This window comes from Lachnellula hyalina (genome assembly GCF_007821495.1).
Source record: "Lachnellula hyalina strain CBS 185.66 chromosome Unknown contig00067, whole genome shotgun sequence".
Lineage (NCBI taxonomy): Eukaryota > Fungi > Ascomycota > Leotiomycetes > Helotiales > Lachnaceae > Lachnellula > Lachnellula hyalina.
The window spans coordinates 33,154-47,662 of NW_022157181.1; the positions used below are offsets into that span (position 1 = coordinate 33,154).

The following is a 14,509-nucleotide window of genomic DNA, read 5'->3' on the forward strand; positions in this document are numbered from 1 at the left end:
TGTGGAAGCTCCGGTGGTGTCGTTGATCTAAAATTCTGGATGGATATCACGCCGAGCAAAACATTTCAGCCACAGGAATGAAGATAGTGTAAGCCACATATAGAGCCTGAGGCAATAGCGACCGTTGTCGTTCCAACAGCTGGGATGTAAACAGAAAAGGACCCACTATGCTTGAAGTCGTCCCCACCATGAGCACAACTTCACCACCATCCGTCCAAAGAATGTCCAGCGAATAAGTCCACGAGCAGCTCATCCCCAAATAAAACTCTCACATTAAAATCTGCTTCTTTTTTTGATCATCAAACACCCTTCTTCACGCCTATTTTCGCGCCTCTACTCGAGGTACCGCGCCGGAATACCTTGCATCGGTAAGGTGGTAGGGATTGTCAGCGCGTCTAGTCACCTAGCCAAACAAGCGAGAGCATACTCCTCCAGTCCTCTTCTTCTTCACGTCTTCAACACGCTTTCCCTTCCTCCTCAAGCCCAACAACAACTCTCCTACACGCCTCATCTTCTCTACTCCGCCTTCCCCTCGATTCTTCTGGCCATCACGAGTCTTCAAAAACGCATTGAGTGCCCTGGACACTCAGTGGTCGACGAGGGAAACGGCTCTATCAACATTGTTGATATTGTACCAAGCAGACTTCACAGCACGTCAATTACGCCTCTCGGAATCTCTTAGGTCCCTTTTGAAATCTTGTATGTCCCACAGAGATATTCTTGTCTTTCCTGCTCACTGTCGCGTTCTTGTTATAAAAATTCTACTCGCTGAACGCGGTTATACCACCTTCACATCGCGTCTGCTAATCACGACTATAGCACCCAACCTCCACACATACAAACATTATAATCATTAATATTAACCCAACATAAAAATGCCCCCTGTATGTCAAGCAATCTCATACCCAAAATAATTATCCTCGTCACCAACCCTCCGAAATCAGCCCTTGGAGATAAACACTAACATGTTTGATCACAGAGTCGAGCAACAAGCCGGCGGGCACCCACGAACGAGAACGATGAGAATAGCGCTGTTGCAACCACCCGTCTTACGAGATCCAAGTCAGCTGCGTTTGGTGACGATGCTGGCGTCGGTGCCGCGAAGAAGCCACTCCAGTCCAAGAAGTCGGTTGTCAACACCCAGCCGCTCCGAAAGCGTGCCGCATTAGGAGACGTGAGCAACGTCACGAAGGGTGAGGCCGTAGATGGCAAGAAGACTGCGAGCAAGGGTGGACTCGTGTCAAAGGCAGCTCAACCTACTGGGGTACAGAAGAGCCTGTCGCGTACCAGCTCCTCCAGATCAGCGCTTGGTCCCAAGGATAACAACAAGAAGTCCACGGACACCAAACGCGTAGGCTCTGGAGTTCTACCTTCCAAGAAGAGAAAGGATGGCTCTGCGTCTTCGAACCCTGCGTCAATCAAAGAGGAGACCCCAGCAGAAGATGAGCAACCATTAAGAAAGCGGGTTCATCTTGAACCTAAGGAGAGAATAAAGGTCGAAGAGGCAAAAGAGAACCACGTAGAGCATGACATCGTACCTAAAGCTTCCGTATCCAAAGATTTCGAGGATGGTGTTCAAGATCTGGACCAGGAAGACATGGATGACCCACTGATGGTTGCTGAGTATGTTGTGGAAATCTTCGAGTACTTGAAGAAGCTTGAGGTCTCTACTCTCCCCAACGCAGATTATATGGTTCACCAGGACGACCTGGAGTGGAAAATGCGAGGTATCCTCGTCGATTGGCTCATCGAAGTGCACACCCGCTTCCATCTTCTTCCCGAAACGCTCTTCCTTGCAGTCAACATCATCGATCGTTTCCTCTCAGCCAAGGTTGTCCAGCTCGACCGCCTCCAACTGGTTGGTGTTACCGCTATGTTCATCGCGTCCAAATACGAAGAGGTCCTTTCTCCTCACGTCGCAAACTTCCGTCACGTTGCCGACGATGGCTTCACCGAGTCAGAGATCCTAAGCGCTGAGAGATACGTTCTCACCGCTCTCAACTATGACTTGAGCTACCCGAACCCAATGAACTTTCTCCGTCGTATTTCCAAGGCAGACAACTATGATATCCAGACACGTACCCTTGGCAAATACCTCATGGAAATCAGTCTACTTGACCACCGCTTCATGCAATACCTCCCAAGTCATATTGCCTCCGCGTCCATGTTCTTGGCTCGGATGATCTTAGAGCGAGGCGAATGGGTAAGTTGAACTCCGCAGTGATCATTCCCTTTTACTGACTCAGTGCAGGACGCTACTTTGACCCATTATTCGGGATACAACGAGGAGGAGATTGAGCCCGTCTTCAAGCTCATGGTTGATTACCTCGCTCGACCGGTCACTCATGAAGCTTTCTTCAAGAAGTACGCAAGCAAGAAGTTCCTCAAAGGTATGGTTCCTCCGCGAACATTCTTTGACCATGCTAACCCTGTCCAGCTTCGATTCTCACAAGACAATGGGCTAAGAGACACGCTGCCGAGTATGGTATCGATGCTTCTCTGCCGCTCGATATGGCTGCCCGGTAGTATTGCTGTCTTATATTATTCACGCACGACACGACTTGCTTCTATTGCTCCCAGGATACAGTGCATTCTTTGGATGGATGGGATATGAACTGAAAATTACGATAGACGGATGACATTATTCGTGGCATTGGGTGCTCTCCATGGACATCTCGCCGAATCACGAGTGGTTCCGTGCTGGATTGATGCCGTGGGAGTGTTGGTGTCTTGCTCTGCGTTGGCTGCTATATTGCATTATCATTTCTCGCTCTCCCCAATTAGGTCCGGCGTTCGTGTGCTTTTTGGAAGTCTGGAGTCTGGGTCTCGTTATTCCCTCCCAGCGTTGTCTGATTACAGATGATACGTACTTATGGCACACTCGATGGTTGCTATGTGCTTAACTGGATGAACGCTTTTCATGGTCTGATAAACTTTGTACATATACTGGGGAATGCAATGGGGACAAGATCCATGACTCAATGATGCTGTGACCTTGATTCTCCACCCACATGTTCTTCATCTCATCTCATTCATATAAACTTCCAGTAGTAAATGCCGAAGTTGCCAGTGAATCGCATCGACTCCAACCCGAACTTTTCGTCCTTAGTAGCTCTTCCGGTTTCGACTTCTTGCCCTTGTAACAATCTGCTGAGCAGACAAACGCGCTATGCCGGATAAATCTATATATTTTCAATGATATTTTACTGAAAAGGTCAGGTACAAGAATTAAAGTATGAAGGGCCTTGCGATGTCATTGCTCCCCAAATGATGAAAGGGGAAGGGGGCCGCGCCGCCAAGGAAGCTGTGCTAGTCAAGCGACTTCCGTCGATCGATAAGAGCTTCAACAAGCTACACCACCACGCAGCTGCCCACGACGTAAAGTTCACCTCAATCTTGCTCCACGTACATCTAATACTCGAGAAGCTGAGCATTTCTACGTCATGTCTCTGGATCCTCCCACCTACCTCTCTTCGCTTCAGAACAACATCCGCGCCCGGCCGATTCCTTGGGATGGAGCTGTTCGGGCTGGGACGATCAGCGAAGATCAATTGAGCAAGATTCGAGCAGTGGACAAGGTCAGGAAAGAGCAGAGGAAGCAGATAATCGAGGGCGATCTGGATGGCTACCGAGACCTCTTCTTAGGCGCTCCTGGGAAACGTAGTGTATTAGAGTCTGCTGCGACAAGCGCACATGTTGTGCAGTACGTCTTGGTGCTGCTGGGCGACTTACTCGATGGTAAGCACGTCTACCTAACTTGTAGATATAATCTAACATTTATTAGGAATCCCCGCTCTCTCGAAAGCTCTTTCTGAACACCCAGATCCCTACAAGCCCTTCCTACCACTTCTAGCACAGTCGAATGACCCCGAGGGCCCCATACCTCTTCTTACATCTACAGTTCTTACAAGTATGATAGCTGGTGTACCAAGCCTGTCGGTGAAAGCATCGTCGGCAATGCCAAAACTTTTCTCGTACCTATCGACCTTGACAAAGAATACAGATGGTGGTCTGCAAGACATTGCGGTTCTGGAATACTCTGCGCTGTTGCGGGGCAAGAAGTCAAGGGAACTATTCTGGGACCAAAGGAGCGAGACGGTTGCACCACTAATTGACATCCTACGAGCCGCAGCCGGAGTTGGGTCTGGAGATTCGGCTTCAACATTGTGGAGTGGTACTACAAGTGTTCGAAGCGGTGTCGAGGGTACCCTGGGCGGCGGGGTTGGTCTTCAATTACTCTACCATGTTCTTCTAGCTCTGTGGCAGCTGAGTTTCGAGGGTGCGAATATTGGAGAGGGCCTCGAAGAGTAAGTTGTAAACAAAGGACAGTCGAAATCAAAAGCTAAACATTCTATAGCGAGTACGACATTATTCCTCTGTTCACTCAACTCCTTCGACTGTCACCAAAGGAGAAGACTACGAGGCTGCTAATATCATCACTTTACAATCTGCTATCCACAAACAAGCAAACCCTCTTACCAGCCGCTGTACTGGCCCGTCTCCCTGCATTATTGCAAAACATCAACGGGAGACATCTTACGGACACAGACCTTTTAGAAGACCTTCAAAGTCTCTCTGAAATGCTCGAGGACTACACCAAGACCCAAACGACCTTTGACGAATATGCCGCGGAACTCAACTCGGGGCATCTACGTTGGTCACCACCACATCGAAGCCCAACCTTTTGGGCTGAAAATGCTCGTAGAATTCTTGATCACGAGAAGGGTGACTTACCTAGAAAGCTAGCTGAAATCATGAGCAAGCCTTGGGACAATGATAGGCAGGTCCTTGCCATAGCCTGTAATGATGTCGGCTGTCTAGTCAAGGAGGTTCCTGAGAAGCGGTATCAATTGGAGAAGCTGGGGTTGAAGACTAGGGTTATGGAGTTAATGCAGGAAAAAGAGGAGTCTATCAGATGGGAGAGCTTGAACGCTTTATCGGGATGGCTGAGGTATAGCTTTGAGACAAAATAAGAGACCGAGGAGTATGTACTAGGTTGCTTTCGAGCTTGTATCATCATTAGGGGCACTCGGGTGGAGCTTGGCCTTAAATTCTTAGGTTTTCCCTACACATGATTCTCAGCATGCGAAGTCATTATTGTCATATTTAACAAAGTAAAGAGAATGACAAGCTTGGCTTTCCAATGTGCCGCTTCTTATTATGGGTATTCGTGAACATTTAGAATGCAGCATTCCTCATCGTCCAACTTTCATGCCTCATCTCGCAGCAAATCATGAAATACAGGAGAAAAGGACAAAACTAACAGCTGCCAACTTTGTCAATTGGTACAGTACAGTCAGTGTGAAAGAGGCGTACAGCAACGGGACAGTGACCTGACCCGAGCCGAGCCCAAGCGCTTCGACCCCTCTCCCTTTTCTAGCCGACATCGCTCATAACTTTCTCCACCCTCACCTCCAACAGCAAAACGCAACTCCTTCTATAATCAATCAATTGAGTCAAAATGAAGCGTCTCAGAGCTGCATCTGGTGTCAAGGAAGCCATTTTGGCCCGCCGAGCAATCCCACAAAGCTCGCGTCACCTCTCAACAGCTCTCCTCCAAACTCGCACCCCGCGCCCCTCACCGTCACCTCTCATCCCCACCTCCTCCCTCCAGCACCTTGCCCTCCCCACGAATCCAGCAACCCGCCATGCCTATTCTACCCCAGCCTCAAGCGCCCTCCAAAAAACGCCTCTCTACGATCTTCATGTCGCCAATGGCGGCAAAATGGTCCCCTTCGGCGGCTTCCACATGCCCGTTCAATATGCCGACCTAAGCGTCAGCGCCTCGCACCACTTCACACGTTCCCATGCCTCCCTCTTCGATGTCAGCCACATGGTGCAGCACCACTTTTCTGGGCCCGGAGCTACGGCTTTCCTCGAGAAAGTCACACCGGCGTCAATTTCGCAACTGGGAACCCATAATGGCGGTCTGAGTACACTGCTCTGGCCTTTTACGGGGGGCATTGTGGATGATACTATCATTACGCGGTTGGGTCCCCAGTTGTTTTATGTGGTAACGAATGCGGGGTGTAGGGAGAAGGATCTGAAATATTTTGAGGAGCAGCTTGCGGATTTCAAGAAGAGCGGGGGACAGGATGTTGAATGGGAGGTTTTGAATGGACAGGGATTGATTGCTTTGCAGGGACCTCTGAGTGTGGAAATTTTGGGTAGATTGTTGGTTACGCCTGATGAGGTTGATTTGCAGAAGTTGTATTTTGGACAGTCGCAATTCATTAAGATCAAGCTGCTCGGCGATAAGGTCTCGAGCCCGTTGCTGGTTAGTAGGGGTGGATATACGGGCGAGGATGGATTTGAGATTTCGATTCCCGGGCATGAGACGGTAGCTGTTACGGAGGCCCTGTTGCAAACTGCTACGAGTGAGAAGTTGCAGCTTGCTGGACTTGGCGCTAGAGATAGTCTGAGATTGGAGGCGGGAATGTGCCTTTATGGACATGATCTTGATGATTCTACTACGCCAGTAGAGGCAGCTCTTGGCTGGGTCATTGGCAAAGATAGAAGAGTGGCTGGTGGATTCCACGGCGAGAAAGTCATTCTTGCACAGTTGACTCCGAAGAGCAAAGGTGGCAGTGGTGTGGAAAGACGGCGAATTGGCTTGATTGTCGAAGGAGCACCAGCGAGAGAAGGTGCCGAGATTGTGGATGAGAATGGTGAGAAGATTGGCAATATCACGAGTGGGTGTCCAAGTCCAACACTGAAAAAGAATGTCGCTATGGGATACATCAAAGATGGCTTCCACAAATCTGGGACAAACGTGGAGGTCGTTATCAGAGGCAAGAAGCGTAAGGCTCAGGTTACAAAGATGCCCTTCGTTCCAAGCAAGTACTGGAAAGGCGCAGCTCCGGCATGATTTGAGTCTCCAAAGTTCTGCCTGGTTATGCTTTTCTTCAACATTCAACATATATTAGAATACCCGCTCAAGCAAGGAGTAAATGGGTCTCAAATACACAAATTCTTCAACCTATATCATATCTCCCATTGTCCATGCTTGCCTTTCCGATTAAGATGTCAACGGGGCCGAATGTCTTCTTGGTGCTTTCAAAGGCATCGTTCACGGCGGCCTGGTTCGAGATATCTGCTACGAAGGTCAGGACTTTGACGCATGGGTGCTGGGACTCGATGGAGGTTTTGGTGGTCAGGAGGGAGGAGGCTGTGCGGCCCAGAATGGATATCTTTGTCGCTCCTGAAGCTGCGAAGGCGTGGGCGATTTTGGGGCCGATTCCTGAGCCGCCTCCGGTGATGAAGACTCCTTTTCCAGCGGTCGACAACTCGGGACGAATTGGGTAGATGGCAGGGTAGTTTTGGGTGCGGTAGGTTTTCGTATACGTTGGAGGGGCCTGCATCCTGGTTGATTGTTCTGAAGTTATGTTTTGGAGGAAAATGTGAGATGATTATTGAAGGGAGGAATTTTGTCTTGGATGAGTATTTGTAGATGTATGTAATACAAGAACTCAATTGAAGCTAAACTGGTTACTAGATATTGCAATGGCCAGCCCGAAGTTATATATATGTATATATATATTTATTTACCCACATTGTCCTCCATCCCAATGACAAACTCAAAGTCGACAAAAGAACTAACGTCACTTACTCTTCATAGCCTCCTTTCAAATCCACAGGATTAAAAACAGAGTCTCGGGAAGGTTAGAATATACGCCCGATAATGTTTGTGATAGCTTTGTATTGTCGTTGAGCCAATATATATGATTATCAAGCATGCCCTTCTTCTTCTAGTCTCTTTCGATGAAGGTGAAACCGTCAAAAACTGATGCGAGGGAATCCCGTACCCATGTACGGAGATGGTTTTACATCAGACCGACCACTTGTTTGTGCGACCGAAGATCGATACAAATGTACGGAACAACAAACAATAAGCCGTTATTACCAGGTGTATAAAATTGTTCCTCTGTAATCCGACCATGGATGTCTTTAATTATCACAGATCTTGTCCAAAGGAGTGGGCATATCTAATTGTAGACGCCGAACTCTTTATACTTTAGTTCCCTGATTCGGAGAGAATTCGCCCCCCTTTTCTCTTTGTCGCTCGCAGCGGAAGCACGCACACTTAAGTGCACCTATCATCAGCCACGTACATGGTTAAATCAGCTGAGTAGGAGACATATGTCACGGAATAAGTCCTTCAGGTCACCTCTCCTGCTTTGGTAGTTCAGAGTAAGATGACATCCATTCTAGTCTATTAGCAACATATATTTACAGACGCCCCTATAAATTTTGACTTTTATGCTCCATCCCATGTACCAGAAACACCATGCATGCTGCGACCAAACGCAATATGAAAGTATGTCCATAAATATATGAATATTACAAATCTCAACCCGCTGTTGTCAATACATATGAAGTAATAGCGCTCATCCTCTCACTGGTCAGTTTCAAGGATATCATGAGCAATTCTCTCGCTACATCTGGATCGGTTCTCTGCAACTTATCCCAGTTCTTTCTATCCAAAAGCCATGTTACGCAATCTCGTTCTGCTTGGACGGTCGCGGTGCGGCTGGTATCGGAGAAGAAGGGCAACTCTCCGCAAGTGGTACCTGCTACTATGCTTTCGTAGTATTTGCCTTGGGGTAAATCGTAGTTGGCGCGCAGAATACCTTCTTCGAGGAGATAAAATCCTTGAGCATCTTCACCGCAGTGGAACAGAACCGTGCCAGCGAGGTACTCTTTCTTGACGAAATATGGGATGGCACGAAACCAGAAGTCTTCATTTTTGTCTGTAAGACCCCAGAAGGTTTGTAGGATAAGTCGAAGGGGTTCCTTGAAGTTTTGGTATTTGGCTTCTGTAGGGCTTTCATCGAGGGTGGTGCTGGCTACTCTTGCCAATTGATTGCGTCGCGGTGAGCTGAACTGGGCATCGATGGAGGTTGATGGCCGTCGACCTGGCGAACCAACACGTCCTGGTACGTCGAGATTGAGTGGTGCATGGCGATCTGAGCGGGCATCTTTGCTTGAGTACAGTGTTTTCAGTAGCTCGTTCTCGCACATCTCAATTGCCGAGTTGAGCGATGGAAACATGCCTACATCATTACCTAGGCCAACAGTGCGCAGTGTAGTGCCCAGAGGGTCGTTCTGGTCAACACCGCTTATCACAACTGTGACATCTTTTTTGCTGAGTACTCTGTTCAAACGATTGAATGCTTCTGCAGCAGAATAATCGATACCGGTCACATGCCATAAATCCAAGACCAAAAATCGAATTGGTCGTAAATTAAACGCTTCACCTTCAACCAAAGCACGAATGCGCTCTTCAACACTGACGATGGTACCGAAAAACAGATACCCCGCCAACTTCGTGACATGAATTTGCTCTCCAACTTGGAGCAGATAGCTGTGTTGGGTAGGATTTCTGCGAACTGTGGAGCGTACAATTTCTCCTGAATACGATGCTCGTATGGCTGGAATTCTCGATGTATTCACGACGAATGACACAAAAGCCAGGAGAATTCCTAGGCCTATGCCAGCTACAAAGTCATAAGCGCCCATGACAACCACAATTGCAACCACCTAGTGAGAATTAGCATCCCAGCCGCTCGTCGATGCGTTTGTACTAGAGGACTCACTGTCAAGTATTCAAATCGCTTAAGCTTCTTTCTCGGAACCCAGACAGCTTCGAGGAACAATTCGAATCCAAGATCGAATATCAATGTTCCCACCATCATAACCGGGATGAGTCCAATGATGTCGGGACCGATTAGCAAGACCCCGCAGGTAAAACCGGCAAGCATGACACCGGCCACACGACTATCGCCACCACTTTTGTAGAAGAGAGTACTATTAGCATAGACAAGATAGTTTTGTATGCTTCCTGCACAACCCGAAAGCGCGTTTGAGAGACCGTGCGCTCTGAGTTCTCGGTCCAGATCCAAATTATCTTCTCCGACCGAATAAGCTAGCGAGGGAACATTAATCGGAACATGTAGAACGCCAAAGAAGGTAAGTGCAATCATGGACGGTATGCACTTCAATATGGCACCCCAGTGAATTATTTTCAAGTCTAGGATTGTGAGAAATTGTTGGACGCGGTTTGGGGATATAACTCACCGTATAAAGTATAGAAGTACCACCACGGCTGACCAGATTCCGGACCTTCAAAGATCCATCCAGAGTTTGTCAATGTTTCAAGGTCCAACTTGTTGAGAGAGAGAACGAAGAAGTAAAAGATCGCAGGTATGGTCAGTATGTACCCGGGAAGTAGATACTTGCTCTTGATCATTTGTTGCAGCCAGTAAAGTCCGATGCCAAGAGTGAATGGAATGATCCATAATATCAGAGTTTCAAGCTCGAACATCTTGCTTAGTGTTGCCAGATCGTAATTAAGGTTACCGTTTAGACGGGCAGATACTTCGAAGCCGGTAGCTATGAGGAACCAGCCGACCCCACCAATACATCCAGTCAAGATGTGCCTTGGGATAAAGCCAACAATGTAGCCAAAGTGAAATTTTCCCATGAGATAGAAGACAAGACCGGTAAGTATAGAGCTTAGGGCAAAAGCGGTGATAGTTGTAGCGATGATAGCATTGGGGTTATCTTCTCCGATTTCATTTTGAATCGTAAACGCCATTTTGTGGAAAAAAGGTACTACCTCAATCTACAATTCGTCAGTAATTAATTCCACATGTGCTATTCAAGCAACTCACCATTTCAGAGCCAACCCCCCCGGTAAAGCTACTTCCGCCCAAAGAATATACCAGTTGGGATATAATACAGCTAACGTAAAACATGGAGATGCCTGCCGGGCCAAGCTTTGCGAATGTTGGTTGCCCAAGAGGGAAAAGAATCATGCCTACGATAGCATGGAGTTAGTAAAATATGACTGCTACATCCACAGGGAATTTAAAGACTAGATCTTGAGGCCTAGGAACTTCAAATCTAGGCCTCCAATTAAACATACCATAGGACAGCGCATCCAAAATGTTCAACAGAAGGCCAAGAATAACAGCCGGGAGAAATCCAACGGGTGCCACTACTGCTAAATTCCAAAGAAGCGTTCTGTCCCATTTTTTGGGGTTCAAAACATTGCGTGCAACATCCAAGCATTTTCCTTTGTACGACGGTATGACATTGTGGAGCTTGGGCCAGGACCCCTTCCTTCTCAGCTCTTGACGTTCAAGGTCCTGCTCCCCATGTATCCAATCAGGGTGGTGGCGTTGTTCAATGGGGCCTTTCCCCAGTAATGGTGTCCTTTCATCCTGTTGGACGCCATTTGATGATATGATAAGCCCTCCGCGATCTGAGCTGGTCTCGGTTTCATTTTCAGTAACAGCTGGTTTTCTAAGTGCGCCTTCTTCTTGGCGTGGGTGCGGTGTACTCGGAGGAGAGATTCTTAACATATTTGATAACACAGAGGTCCCAGGCGTCTTGTCCGATCCTGAGCTATTTTCTGGTGAGGCCGGTTCAGAAACTTCGGGTATAGTCGCTTGGTGAAGAGCTTCAGCTTCTCGATTCATGACCGACTCGCTGTCGGATTCATTGGAAAAGAACGATTCGAAATGTGTCTGAGCAGATCGACGGGGTGAAGTGCTGCGTGCGGAGGCTCTATCGGAAAGAGCATATAATGCCAGCTCTGCGGTATCTTCTCGAACGCTTTGCGCATTCAATGCGCTGTCAATTGGAGCTGTTTCTTCCGTTAGCGATTCAAGCCTGCCTTTGAATGTATTTCACTGAGCATACCTAGAGCTCCACGATACGAGAGATGCACAGATGACCGTGTGGGCTCTCTATGACTAGATGAGAGGGAGCCAAGTATCCCCTGATTGCCCCGGGGCGAGCCATAAGTGGTGTCGGAAGTTACGTTGGATGCGCCATCCTGAGAGTCAGAACTGCCTGGTATTACTCTGGCACCCGTATGGGATCCAAAGGAGGGGACTCGCCGCTGTCGATTTGATCCAAAGCCAGATGGTAACGACATGACGATCTTCGGCCCCCCAGCAATGAGGTTGTCCTGACTGTCCTGTCCTGTCCTCTCAGCAGAGACGCAAGCAGGAAAGACGTGAAAGTCAACTCAGGGTAATGAGATAGGAAGTTACGTATAGTATACTCAATATATTCTTCTAGGTGGAGTGGGCGCTAAGATGCTAGCTAATCCCCCGGGCTCTAGCTAGGTACCGTGTAGCGTAGTGTAGTGTGGTGAAGAAGGTTTACTTACCTAGAGTAGGTTACGTGGAGGTCCAGATCAAAGCTCAGAACATTAAATGATGAATAGCAAAGAGATGAAGAAAATGTGAGAATATACTTTTGCCAGGATGACTAGCTAGGTAGAGGGCGCGTCATGCTTCCTCCTCATCCTCCTTCTTCTCCACCAAAGGGTTTTTTTGGTTGGGTTGGATCAAACAAGCAGCTCTGGGGTGATAATTCTCGCGATAACACAATCTACGCGTTGATGCCCATACCATGCCATGCCTTACCTTACTTAGCCGCATACTCCGTACTCCGTCCATGCAAACAAATGCAGAGCCCGCGCCACCTAATGAACAAGGGGAAATTTTTAATGCCCTTGCCCCACCATAACCTCTCGAACTTTTCAAGCTGCAGCAGCTGCTGCGGAAACGAATCCGGCTCGTTCCAACGACAACTCCCCTCTGTAACTCCGATTTCCAAGTCTCTTGAAAAAGCTATTAGTTCTCTTTTATTCTAGGCATTGGATTTGTGAGCTGGATAATAACCAACTATCGATATACTCGTATGCCATCAATATACCCAATTGCGAAGATTCAATGCTGCGTGAGGTAATCGTATACCTATTACGGGTTCCATCTTAGCGGGGTCCTATCCTATAAGAATTTTAGATCTCTTACATGTGACCGCCCTACACGCGCCTCACTGAGTTTTTATTAGAGGCGTACGGCACTGGCACTTTTCACTTCCTTGCAGGTACTTAAATGTCCGATTGGTTTCCAATTTTGAGTTTTGTCCAGAAGAGACTATGCTAAAGTATCATCTCCTCCTGTGCTGTGTAGGTCATTACCCCTCAGGAATCAGCTCGTTACAAATTGATACAGCTCTGTACTGCAAGTACCCCGCAATCATGCATGTCATGCCATGAAACGCTTTTTCGAGTCTCGCGAAGCATATTGCGCGAATAGGCAGGCATGTTCACGCCATAGAACACCATCTGCTACACCAAAGATGCAATACCTGCCCTGCACATGATTCCTATAAGTCGTCATATCAGGGCTCAACCGGCTCTTGATCTTTATAGTACACTACTCGGGTCCACGGTTCGCCTCTTGAAAGTCATCGTGTGGACCCTCGACCTAGTCACATCCACAGTTTGCCTCCTCTTCACCCACACTCTCCCCACTTCCTCATATCTCCCGGGGATGGGCTCAGTGCATCCGCGTCCGCCTCGATACCCAGTCGAACATATCTTAACCGCAGTGCAAGATTTGTGCGGTCAGAGGCAGGCACCGCAAGTCCGGGACTATACGCCGCAATCCAGAATTCTTCCAATTTATGACGCTAATGTATACCATCCGGGTATGTAGCTGTAGCTTAGGGGTCTCACCCAAGTTTCTGCAGATATCCCTGTGCAATCAAACGTTCCACATCTCCTTGACGAACGTAGAATTGCGAGTTTTTAGTAAGATTAATGGTGCTATCGTCCAATTAGCTAAGAAGCAAGTCACTCATGCATGAAACTCACCCGTATTCAGTCTGTATCTCGCCAGCATCTTTGAGAACACGAACATCGATAAACAGATCGCGTGGGGGCTCCAAGCTCCCCGTCAAATCAATATCAGTCCATTGCCCCTTATATGCAGCCAGTAGATCACTATACTGTCTCACATACTCCTCCTCTTCAGGGCTTAGGCTGCTGCTGTTCCCCTCCCCATTGCCGAGTTCAGCGCCCCCGTTCTGTCCCTCATTTGGAGCTCCCTGTTGCCCTGCCAAGTCTATGATGTCGCTGCCATTCCATACCATTTCCTCCAGCTTGTCGGTACGCGTTCGGTGGTAGGCTAGGAGGCATCGTTTGTTTCGGCGCATACAGAGGTGGTCAACGAGTAGCGTGCATGCAGTTGCAGGGTCGGAAGAGGGGTCAAATGAGCCATTGAAGGGCTGGAGAATGTTTGACACGTCCTTGTCCAAGTCCCGCACTTCTCTGGTTACCGCGCGTACGATTTCCGTCTGGTACGGAGGAAGATGTTCAAGCTTCTGTGTCCGCTTGGCATGCTGGACCTGCGGAAATTGTCAGCATTGAAGTTGAGATAGTATGGAGAAAGCTCACTAATTTGTTGCCCAAGTCTCCATACATTTGGGCGTGATTGTGCAGTATGAAGGAACAAAGGGACAATGATCGAGTCTCAGCCTTGTTGTTCGTGTTCTGTGTGGTCCGCGCTTGTGGAGGGGCTGCGAATGCGTTTCCTGTAGCGCCGCTTTTACGCTTCAAATCGACCCACTTTTGGACTTCACTTCACTCATTGAAAGAATTCCTACTGTAAACTCTATTCTCTCTTTTATGGAAACGAACTTTCAT

General features: G+C 48.1%; 5 protein-coding genes across 5 annotated transcripts; 3 read left to right on the top strand and 2 right to left on the bottom strand.

The window, feature by feature from the left end:
- Nucleotides 1–875: 875 nt before the first annotated feature.
- nimE (G2/mitotic-specific cyclin-B) lies at nt 876–2,526 on the top strand (the record flags this gene model as incomplete). The annotated part of the gene is made up of 4 exons (XM_031148894.1): nt 876–884; nt 980–2,203; nt 2,252–2,390; nt 2,438–2,526. The coding sequence occupies 4 exons, from the start codon at nt 876–878 to the stop codon at nt 2,524–2,526; spliced, it is 1,461 nt and encodes a 486-aa protein (XP_031005334.1).
- A 917-nt stretch (nt 2,527–3,443) lies between these two features.
- vma13 (V-type proton ATPase subunit H) lies at nt 3,444–4,973 on the top strand (the record flags this gene model as incomplete). Its single annotated transcript, XM_031148895.1, has 3 exons — nt 3,444–3,738; nt 3,785–4,307; nt 4,358–4,973. 3 exons carry the CDS (start codon nt 3,444–3,446, stop codon nt 4,971–4,973), a joined length of 1,434 nt encoding a protein of 477 aa, XP_031005347.1.
- A 488-nt stretch (nt 4,974–5,461) lies between these two features.
- Nucleotides 5,462–6,868, top strand: GDCST (Aminomethyltransferase, mitochondrial; the record flags this gene model as incomplete). The annotated part of the gene is made up of 1 exon (XM_031148896.1): nt 5,462–6,868. One exon carries the CDS (start codon nt 5,462–5,464, stop codon nt 6,866–6,868), a length of 1,407 nt encoding a protein of 468 aa, XP_031005309.1.
- A 1,481-nt stretch (nt 6,869–8,349) lies between these two features.
- LHYA1_G003931 (Uncharacterized protein) lies at nt 8,350–11,944 on the bottom strand (the record flags this gene model as incomplete). The annotated part of the gene is made up of 6 exons (XM_031148897.1): nt 8,350–9,540; nt 9,597–10,030; nt 10,078–10,624; nt 10,674–10,819; nt 10,928–11,680; nt 11,707–11,944. The coding sequence occupies 6 exons, from the start codon at nt 11,942–11,944 to the stop codon at nt 8,350–8,352; spliced, it is 3,309 nt and encodes a 1,102-aa protein (XP_031005308.1).
- A 1,598-nt stretch (nt 11,945–13,542) lies between these two features.
- On the bottom strand, nt 13,543–14,287 carry PSF1 (DNA replication complex GINS protein; the record flags this gene model as incomplete). Its single annotated transcript, XM_031148898.1, has 3 exons — nt 13,543–13,630; nt 13,679–14,211; nt 14,261–14,287. Coding segments are annotated over 3 exons (648 nt in total), but the record flags the coding sequence as incomplete, so codon positions are not given.
- Nucleotides 14,288–14,509: the final 222 nt, after the last annotated feature.